General features: G+C 40.5%; 1 protein-coding gene across 1 annotated transcript; it reads left to right on the forward strand.

Annotated features, from left to right (window-relative positions):
* Window positions 1–3238: 3238 nt before the first annotated feature.
* LOC106960974 (neuronal tyrosine-phosphorylated phosphoinositide-3-kinase adapter 2-like) lies at window positions 3239–10858 on the forward strand. The gene is made up of 3 exons (XM_015054395.1): window positions 3239–4221; window positions 6715–6916; window positions 10458–10858. The coding sequence occupies exons 2-3, from the start codon at window positions 6738–6740 to the stop codon at window positions 10834–10836; spliced, it is 558 nt and encodes a 185-aa protein (XP_014909881.1). The 5' UTR covers window positions 3239–4221; window positions 6715–6737; the 3' UTR covers window positions 10837–10858.
* The last annotated feature ends 228 nt before the right edge of the window (window positions 10859–11086 follow it).

Below are 11086 nucleotides of genomic sequence, written 5' to 3' on the forward strand. Positions count from 1 at the left end.
AGCTCGCAGCTTTCTAGGGAAATTGTGATTTTTAAAAAAATGATTGTCAGTATTAAGACAATCATCAAGATGCTCTTAAATGTTTAATTTATTTATATATTTAGCTTGAGTTGGCATTCATGAATCACAGAGTGGTCAGATGTCTGCAAGCGGTCAGTCAGACCAGAAACCATATGCTCCATTTCTCTCTCCAAGATCTGAGAAAAGGAAGCAAGCCATGCTGCATCTTTAATGAGAGTCTGACATCTGTCTCACTATCTGTTCCACCAGCACCTCCACCGGACTTCCGGTAAACAGAATGCAACTAAGCCTCTAAATTTATGCTTTAGGAATCTCAATTCTGCTGAGAACTCTTCAAAAGTGAACATCATTAGCAGAAAAACCTGCGGTGTGTGTCAGCTGATTGTATTCAGATCATTCCCTTTAAAAAAAAAACCAAGTGTGCAGGCATCCCCCCGTATTAGTAGCAAATTCTTTTCATCTGTGTCATTTGATTGATTGGTATAAAGTTTTTATAGACTCTTCATTAGCCTGTTAGAGAGTACTGGATCAATACATGACTGAATTGAGCACCACATATCTGCTACAGGGTACCTTAGTCTGTATAGATGGATGGTTATATGGTTACAAACATCATTTCACATTCCAAGGTCCAACCAAAAAAAAAAAAACAAAAAAAAAAAAACGACAAAACCTATACCCATACACATAACCACAACCATTCGAAAACAAGATTACATAAAATGTAGCATGAAGTTAATAAAACGTAATAACAGACAACTGCACATGGCATATTTTGCGGTTAAACCAACACTGTGCTAAGTCTGTTTGGTCCTTTTCTGAATTGGTGTTGATTTAACTCTTTAGCACCAGACAATTTGAACACTTGAAATTGTTAGAACTGCTCAGTCTCTTGTTGAAATCTGCTGTGTACCAGTCTCTCCACAGCTGTGAATAGTATCATGTAGAGTTCACCCGTGGGCTTGCTAAGACCGTGAGCATTTTATTTTCCAATTAATGTAAATGACATATAAGCTCAAATATCAGATCTCTAAGCACACCCTTAAGAGTGCTGACTCCGGCTGTCACAAACATTTCATTGCACTGGCCCGTCTTGGTCTTTTCAGAAGTAATCTCAAAGCATCATTGTAGGCAACCTGAAATCTTCTCAGAATTCCCTTTTTATAGTGTGCGCATATTCATTGATCCCATCTTGGATGTTGTGAAATGATCTTACTCTCATTTTGGTTTTGGTGAAAGTTCTTTTGGAACTTTAACAATTCGAGTTAAAGTTCCAAAAGAACTTTGAGTTGAATATTGGTCATTGAGACTTGATGAGCTCAAATTGCTGCCTCTTTGCCAGCGAGTGCTACCAATTGTTTTTTGACCTGCCTTAACCTGCCTTATTGTGCATAGTGTTCAAGTTTAATGTGGCCCCTTGCTCAACCTACTGCCATATGGTAAAAGGAAAAGGGCCTCTGTGTCACATGATATTGATACCTCAGATCGACAGAAAGTCAAAGATAATTAACTAAGATATCCTACAAATCAGCCTAAAATATTGTATTTTTTTTTTGTCATGGTACATATAATGACACAAAACATACAGAAGGTCTAATTGGCCTTGATGAATTGTGCACTCTGATTGTATGCATGGCTACCAAAGCATTTGAATACAGTCAAATTTGTGCTTCGATGTCTTTTTCATTAAATGCAAATTTGTTCCTGCAAGGCTACATGAACTAAAAAGTTCCAGGAACCCGCTTTCTGTTTCACCCCTCGTTCTGCCCCGGAGGGAGTGTACTCTACTGTTCACAACACAAACTACTCTCGTGCACACTGGTGGAAATATCTAATTAACCCCTTTTGTCCGTGATGTTTTCCTTTACTGTCTGTTTTCATCAAACTCCCGTGGACTCCACATGCTGTGGGGTTCACTGAGGTCACACTTGCCTTTTTGTAAATGAACATGTGGACGTGTGCGTGTGATGAGCCAGTATGGTCGGACTAACTTCCTTTGTGAAAGATCAGTCAACCATATCCTTCACAAAAGGCATAAAGAGGAGTTGACTACCTAGTGAAAGTGCATTTTGATCTCAATGAGATCACTTCAGCTGCTTGTTTTGCACCTGATTTACTGATATGAGTCGAAATGGGTGTAGAGATATAAAGATTATATTCCACCCTGCCTTACCTCTCTAATTATTAATACGCAATTAAACACACTTTGTGGATCATGGTGCCCTTGCTATGTTCTTGTAGCTCTTTTAGATCACCTTGTGAACTATAACGCCTTTTGAATCTTTGTTTTCCAATTGATGTTAACTGCCATTATTCCAAACATTGATGACCGGATGTTTTTAATTGGTTTCGATGTCTTCAGAAACTTGCTTAACCAGCTTTCTGGCTCAAACCAATGTTGAAGGGACACCCAGGAGTTGTTCAAAGGGTGGAGTGGTGGTGGTGGAGGGTGCATGATATGAGTCAAGAGAAATGGAGGGAAGGGTTGATAAAAAAAAAAACAACAGATCTTTACTTCCTAATCCTTTTGTGTCCGTGGTGTTAATCCATTCAGACAAACCAAGTCCCCTCCAACCACCCACCCATGTTCAAAGCATCCCCTTAACCCCCCGCCCCTCCTTCCTCTCCAGCTTTTTCATCAGCTTTTGCATCCCATACCCCTCTCTCCCAGCACACAGACAACCAACAGCTATGTGGTTGTCTGTCCCACAGACAGTTGTGCAGTGACATTCCACTGACAAAAACAGCAACTCAGCTTCAAATCTATGTTTATATTTGATCTTTTTTTTTTTTTTTTTTACCTATGGAGCCCCAGGGAACACATTTGGAATTGGTCTGCTTGCTTTTACATGTTTGCGAATTCAATTACTAATCTTGCACCAGCCTTTTCATTTGTGCATGGAGGAAATTACAAAGTGCTTCTGTTTTGCTCTGAGTACTCTCCTTATTCCTCATTGTTTTAACCACAACCCGAGACGGCACGAGAGAGCAACACGGTGCATTCACAGCCAGTGTTTTCATGTCATGGTCTTGTTTACGAGCTGCAGGAGAGGAGCAGGAGGAGGAGGAGGAGGCATCAGGGAGGGTAATCGCAGTGGTTGCCAGGGGAAGAGGAGGTTGCATCTAATGAGGTCACACCCTGGCAACCCTTTGACTCCTCCCACCTACCCCTCCTATTCTCCTGTCTTTGCATTTGTCCCACCGTGCCCACCCTGTCAACTCCCCGCCTTCTTCCACCCCCTGACAGGGAGAACTCTCCGTGGTGCTGACAACAGAACAACACATTCAGGCTCAAGCTTCCTCTCAGCTGCAAAGGGAAAGGCAAAGCGAGACACAAGAAACAAAAACTTGCAGAGAGAGGCTTGTGTATTAGTGTGACAGAAATATTAGTTCAAAGGGACTCAGCAAAAAAAAAAAAAAAGAGCTGTGGAAGAAAGAGATGGACACAGAGCAAGAGAGAGAGGCTGACGTATTAGAGTAAGGTGGCTACAGTAGGCAGTGGGCGTGTTCTTGTTTTGGTGTATAGCTGGGAAGCCCAGTGTCATCTGCTTAAGCACCGAGGTACTGAGCTGAACAGGACAGAGGAAATCGGCAGGGAATGCAAGAACCCTTGGTCTACCTCATCCACCAGAGCGCCGCGGATGTGGATCCCCTTTTTTAAATTACTGTCGCGAGACTTTGATCGAATAGAACGTGCAAAGAAGAAACTCTCCGAGAAAGAAGAGCCTTGAACTGGACTTTAAAGCCAAGTTGGCTATGCAGCTGTGAGAGGACTTTGGCTTGAGAAGATGTGAGGTGCATTTTTGCAATGCACGCAGTGGCAGTTGTGTGCTGCTTTTTTAGCGCACGCACATGTGCGTAGAAGTGAAGCTCTCACAGCTGGCTTGGAGTCTGGCAGCATCTGGATTGGAGGTGCACGATACTTGGCCCAGGAGAAGGGAGCACTGGGCAGGGCACCTGATGGCCCAGCTCCCTTCTAGTTCCATCTTCATCCTGGGTCACTGGGACTCTTTCAAGTGGGACACAATCTGTTGGGGGAAAAAAAAATAAGTAAACAAACGATGGACGGAGGTCTATGTGGATTTAAGTGGACGAGTGCATGGACCGTTCTGCATAGGTCAGAGTTCATTGTTGCACCGTGGACTCAGGGAGAGACAGAAGACACTTTGGTTTACACCACAGTAAAGACAAAGCCCTATTGTAAGTATGCATCGTAATGCTTTTTTTTTATAACAAAAAATATCACACAGGACATTAGGCAGATTAATAACCAGTCTACTTATTTCATGCATATACTCTTTAATTTGGCAGGAATTTCCACTTAGAAATTAGCCTGACACATGTGAAAGACTTGTCAGTTGTTGGCATTTTGAAAAGTAAAGCAACTAAAGGTTAGCTGAGGTTAACTGCAATCCACTGATGTATGTCTGTATGTGTGTATTCATGCACAAGCACCCATGCGTGAGGCCACCATAATGCTGGCCCTGAAATTTTTTTGACATTGTGTCTTTAGAATATCCACGGTGGCCCTCTCTGGTGACATGGTTGCCTGGAAACAGAAACGATGTGCCACCATAATTTACTTTTAAAGCAAAGTGCACCTCTGTCTCAACTGTCATTTAGGGCAACAATGAGCAGAGGAGGAACTGAAAGCAAGAGGAAATCTAAATGAGACAAAAGGAATTGAAATATCTAAAAACAAACCAAAAAAATAAATAAAAAACTGGTTGGAGAATTTATAGATTTTGCTGAAGTGATAGAATGTTACCATAATTTTAAATCACTAAGTTTTTTGAGAACAAGCCTTTGTAAAAGGCCAGTAAAAACACTGTGATAAACAAGCTGATTCCAGTGTGGGCTTCTTTTGCAGGCTTACAGGATTAAGCCGGTAGGCTTAATTCAGCTCAAACACTGTTTGAACAGTGCTTTCTCATCTCTGCACTTATGCTGGCATACCTCATTTCTTCCTTAAAACTCAGTTCAATTTTCCCATACCAAAGACTTATACGCACATGTCTGTATGTGCACTAGTGACTAAATCTTGCAATCAAAATACATCAAAATTGTTCGTCGCCGTGCTTCGGTGCCCTAGTGTGAACTCTCCTGTCTCTAACAGCAATCACTCCATATGTCTTTAAAAAGATGGGCTGAGGAGGTGTTGAGGATGCCAGAAGGGGTGTGGAGCCTACAGATAAACCCACTGACCTACCCTGCATGGCGAGGCATAGATAGACACGGGATGCAGAGATGCTAAGGATGACCAGACAATGGTTGCCCTCCCTGTTAGCTGCGCAGTCTCCATCTGGCTGCCCTCCAAGACCCCCCTCACTGCCCTAGCCTCCCTGCACACACAACATACATGCAGTTATCTCAAAGCCCCTTCCCCCCACCCCCCTCTCTCCATGCTCGCTCCCACTCAGTGCTTCTCTCGTACGTAAACAAGCAGAAGTCTTCGGCTGATCTGAAAACACTGACCTACATAAAAGCATGCACTGTCTTCTCCTCATCCTATTCTAGACTCTCTAAATTCAAGTTGAGAGCATTGCATATTTTATGTATAATTTTGCATGTTATTATTATTATTATTATTATTATTATTATTATTATTATTATTATATTTATTTATTTTTTATTTTTTGGAAAAATGCATCCAGCACATACATGCTCTGTACGTCTTATATGCTTCTGAGATTGAAGAGATGGAATGAGTTTTATTATAGTTTACTAGTGAACTGTAATTAGCTGCATAATTTTTTGTTGCAGAGTTGGGGGGCAACAGAGAAAGATTTGTGGATCAAAGCAAACAACAGCAAAATAAATAAATAAATGAAACATTATTTGTATGTGCAAAGCTGTGCTTTTGTTCAGTGAGACTGCTTTAATTTGTTTGTGTCAATCCTTTTTTTATCCCAGGAATGCTGTATCTCAATGCTCTCTTGGTTAAAACCAGTCATTTCACGCTGAAAAATGTGCAGATACAACTGAGAAAATGAGCCTGTTGTTAATCAACACTCAAACAGGAAGTTATGTCTAACTGCTGGTGTGTGAGAATGTTGAATGAAACATGATGCCACCCTCAAAAGATGAATTATACCACGGAAGATGCAAGACTCAGCAACATCGTACAGCTTCTCTTTGAAAAGAGCCACACATCATTACTCATAAATGTTAACAGATACTTTGATCAACTCAGTGTGTTAGATTTGTATGAGGCTTTTAGCTATTTTTTAATAATTGGCTTTCTTATAATCAGAAAATAAAAACTGTGCTTTGCACGAGATAATTACAAAAGTAGTAACTGTAAAAGTCCACTGTCACTACGGCTTCTAGTTAGAACCTTGTTCTGCAGAAAGCTAAACTTCAGACCCAAAAGTCTTTCGCACTCTTGAATTTGTTTTCTTCCAGGAATGTTCTGTATTAGCTCCAATCACCTTCTGAATGGATGAAAAATATTCCCACAACTTAATGCTTCCACTGCTGCTCTGTGCAGGGACTCTTCAAGAATTAACAGAGACTTCGGAAGGCAATTGCTTCCACTGATTTAAGGGTTATAAATACTTTTGTAAGACAATATAACTAATGGCACAATAGCATGCTTCCTGGAAAGATCCATGTTACTCTTTATTCTGAATATTCTGTGCACCGATTAGGTAAGTGATCATAACTAAGAGGTTTTTTTTTCCTTTCAATTAGAATGCAGTGCAAAGACTTGAAGAATGATGAGCTCCAAAGAGGAGGAAACTCTCAGCTTTTTCCAATATGTTGAGGAGAATGGGCTGAGAGCCTACAACAGCCTGTTGGCTCAGAACTTGGACCACACCAGGAATGAAAGAAACAGGACATTCCTGCAGGAAAAAAACGAGAAGAAAAGGAAACAGGAGGAAGCCATAAGGAGGTAGGAAGGCAACCAGCCACAAAACAACAAACAAAATCCATGAGCATAAGTGAATAAACAGAGATGTCAGAGGACACACAAACACTTGGTTTTACCTTCATCTCTGATTAGATGTATCACGCCTGCTACAACTCTGTGACATCACAGATGTGGTAGAGTTCCCTTTAGGTTAGAGAGAATTGGGACAAGTGGAAGAGGGTGCCTGTGAGGGTGGCAGGTTGTTTTATTTTGGGGTTAACAAGTGTGGACTGATGCACTCTATGAACCTATGGAGGATAATTAATTTCTCATTTAGACTTATTTAGGACTCGTCCTTGCAAAGAGGTCACTGATGCTCTATTAAAAAAACAAAAAAAAAAAAAAACAGCAAGAATGAGGAGAATCATCTGTGCAAGAAGAAGCTTTAGACTGTGAGGATACAAACGAGAAAGATGCAGGGGAACTATTTTTATTCTGTTTTCTGGTACAGAATACTTCTGTCTATGCTGAAAATGTGTTATGTTTAAGTATATTCAATTATATAATGTGTGGGAATAATTTTGTCTATCAGGGACAAGGCATTTTATTACATCTAAATGCTGTTTTCACACATTGATTACAAAGGTTTTCAACAGGAACACCAAAACCATCCCTAGATATGGCCAAAAGGTGATGCCACCATAAAGGTGTAGTGATGTCAGGTGAGATACTATCTCACCTGACATCAGTAACTTGAATTACCTACAATAGGTGAGACAGTATCTCACCTATTGTAGGTAATTCAATCAAAGCTGATTGTCAGCTTACACACAAACAAACACACATTTCCTAATTGTGAAGATAAATGACTTATAATAACATTCCAACATGTAAAACAACTTCTAGCTGGTTTAGTTGCTCTCATATTGTTCAATTGTGCTTGATTTTAAAAAGCGGTGAAAGGATAAAATACATGATCTACCGACAAAAAAAGCACTTTCACTTCTTTCCTACTGGTAATCGGATCATTTCCTAAGATAAACTGCTTCAGTTTGTGGCAGCAGTTATGAAAAACATGCTACCCAGTGTTAAAACGGAATAAATGTTTTTTTTTTTTTTATCAGTCTGTGAAAAACAAAGTATTTAAGCCCCTGTTCAAAGTTTTATCTCGTCATCCAGTCATTACTTTGGCGCAACCCTGGATGGTTGAATGTTAAGTGAGCAGATGTTCATCTGCATCTTTAGCCCTGTCACATTCCTGTCAAAGGTCGTGTAATTCTAAAGATCTCTTCCTCTTTTGTTGCCTGTTGTTCTTTGTGTGACTCTTTGTGGACAGCTCATTCCAGAGTGGCTACGTTTTATTACTTTCACAATCAAAGCTGATTTAGGGTTGCTAATGCTAATACTCCAAGCATTTTTGGAGGTCGTTAAAGTTGGAAATCCTTCTGTGTTCGCATCAAAACACCTCCCCCCCTCCCCCCGCCTCCCCATCTCTATCAGTAGTCTGATGTAATCCTGTGGAGCAACTTCAGGAATTAGACACAGGGGATGCCTGAGGAAACTGACATTTTCTTCCTTTTAGATTTTGCCAGAGCAAGAGCATTAATACCTTTCCACTTCAGGAGGAGCATCAAATTTTGCAATGTTTTTTTTTGTGTGACTCCTGCAAGTAGGTCAATGAGATGACCTATTTCTTACAGTAACTGAGAGAGAGTTTTAGAATTCATAGTGCATACTTGTTTCTGTGAGTGAATAAGCACATCCATGCTTGAACAACAGGTTAAAAGAAATGAGAGGGGAGCTGTTGAAGGGGAGGGGGGAAGGGAGAGCAAATGGCTTGTAAATTGTATTAGACTGAGTGTATTTAAGAGTGTGGTGAAGAAAAACTTGTTAGAGAATGATTAAGTGTGAGTTCAGTTACAGGGGATGTGTTCTGCCTGGTGACAGTTGGAGGAGCTGTAGTCCAATTGAATCAGCCTGTTGGATTTGAGCAAGGCGGGCCTTCCTGCTGACAGTTTCCTCACTAAGGGTCTCTTCTGTTGTTTTTTTTTTTTTCTTTTTTACCTTTTTGAACACAAAAGTCATTGCCATAGCCTCACAGAAATACTTATTAAAGGGTATTTAATCACCGTTTGTCCCTCCTAACCACAAACTCATAGAAGACCAAACGTATGTAAATGTTCCTACATTTGCATGGGAATGCAAATTTCAAACGTCTCCTTTCCCTCTTCTAAACCCTTTGGAGCATGTGTGCATCCACTTACAGGCACTCATTCTGTTTCTTTACTCAGTATCCTCCTTGCTCCTTAAACAGAGAAAATTATTTGTTTATTTTTATTTTTATTTTTTAACATTGCCACACAGAAAAGCAGAGTTGCCCAACAACAAGTCAACTTCATTTGGTCCAACTGCACCTGTGGTCTGTCCTCTAGCCAATCACTGGGCAAATATCCTAAAAATAACTCAGCCACCAGTACTTCAGTCACACCAAGCCACCTACACACATGCGACCCATGCACACTGAAGCTGCAATGAGATATTTGCAACATATGGGAAGCAGAAACAATTTTTTTTTTTTCAATGACAAGTGTGGCTACATCTAATAGGTGTAATCTTTCTGCTTGTTTTCCAATTACATTTTATCCCAAAACCTTAATCATGACTATAATAATGACATATAAATAAACAAACAAGGATACAAAATATGTTTTTGTGTTAAGATTTTGGATGCTTTGATTTCCCTATTTGACAGGCTTATCACAGTGACATTCTAAGGTTTGCTGCTGGCATCTTTTTCTTGAACCGCCTGCTTAGTTTTTAAGCAAAACTACCTTGACAATGAGATGCAGCCATGTGCAAGTGTTGCGTTGTGCACATGTACTTTGTTATTGTTGTGCCGGGGCAGCTGGTTTTGTGCCTGATGTGTATATGTGTCCTGTTGCTAGGCAAAGCAGAGTCTGAGCAATGAACCAAATCTATACAGCGCCTTCTGTTCAGCAGCTGGCCAAGAGGGAGTCACTGTCAGCAAAGGAGCATGCACATTCATGCTTTAAGCACATATGAATTCTGATATGTGTCACATTTGTAAACATGTACATATCAGTTTATGTTCTTTTCTTAGCTTTCAATATATGAAATATGAAAACAGTTCAAGCATGCACGTATAACACACACAAACACGCACACACTTTATCCAATTAGTGTTCCCCTTTTGCCCATCATTAAGGCTCCATTCAGGCCAATCATCCATTTATAGGCATTGATTGTTTACAGGCGGGGGAGTGGGGGTTGAGGCTTCCATTGTGTTTGTGTGACTAGTGTCAGTCATATCCAGGGTTAAGCTCAAATCAATACTGTGCCTTAACTCTGGTGACTTTTATGCTGTCAGTGAAACTCGCATTTGTCGATGACTTGACTTGATGCCCTTATCAAATGCACACAAACATATAAACAAAATTGTTTCTGAGTTTGTGTTATTTTTTTTCTCATATTTTATCAGAACTTGCATGTTTAATTCTCCATCTTTAAATTAGTTTTTTTTTTTTCTTTTATTCCTCCCCCCTCCCCTTTTTGCTGCTTTCAGAACTGGTGAGGATATAGCGACAGAAGGCAAGCACCTGCGCATGGGCTCAATAACCATGCCTGAGCCCCAGGAGCGAATACCCTTGCCCCACCTGCACACTATCGCTTGCGGTCAGGGCTTCTCGGTCCGCTCCCAGTCCCTCCACTCTGTTGGTGGCGGTAACACAGGAGGAGGAGGAGGAGGAGGAGGAGGAGATGAGGAAGTGGGGAGTCCCACCTCTAGGAAGCAGCCACCACCTAAGCCTAGGAGAGACCCGGCTACCAAGCTGAGCATGTCGTCTGAAGCAGTGGACCACAGTGCCATGTCCACCTGCCGTGGGGAGAGATGTGACGGTGAGTGTTTGTGGCACTTTGCATCATATTGCTGCAGATATCTTTAGCTGTTCTCTCAGAGTCACATGACATCTAGTTGTTGACATGATACAAATTTATTTACATGAAATTACTTCCTTTGATTACTTACGGGTAATGACATCATAAACATGTCTTGATCAGTCTTATTTTATTTTATTTATTTATTTATTTATTCATTTATTTATTTATTTATTTTTTACTTACTTTTTGTTTGTTGGTCCCAATTAGTTAATTCCTTCTCCAATTTTTACCCTCACTTATTATCTATAAAGTGGC

Source organism: Poecilia latipinna, unplaced genomic scaffold (assembly GCF_001443285.1).
Source record: "Poecilia latipinna isolate Pla-1442-1.1 unplaced genomic scaffold, P_latipinna-1.0 Scaffold1249, whole genome shotgun sequence".
Taxonomy (NCBI): Eukaryota; Metazoa; Chordata; class Actinopteri; order Cyprinodontiformes; family Poeciliidae; genus Poecilia; species Poecilia latipinna.

Excerpts from the sequence above, each read along its gene's own strand:
- LOC106960974 (XM_015054395.1), top strand. The coding sequence starts at position 6,738 with ATGATGAGCTCCAAAGAGGAGGAAACTCTCAGCTTTTTCCAATATGTT. Across the intron at positions 6,917-10,457 it reads CAGGAGGAAGCCATAAGGAG|AACTGGTGAGGATATAGCGA; the intron begins GTAGGAAGGCAA and ends TGCTGCTTTCAG.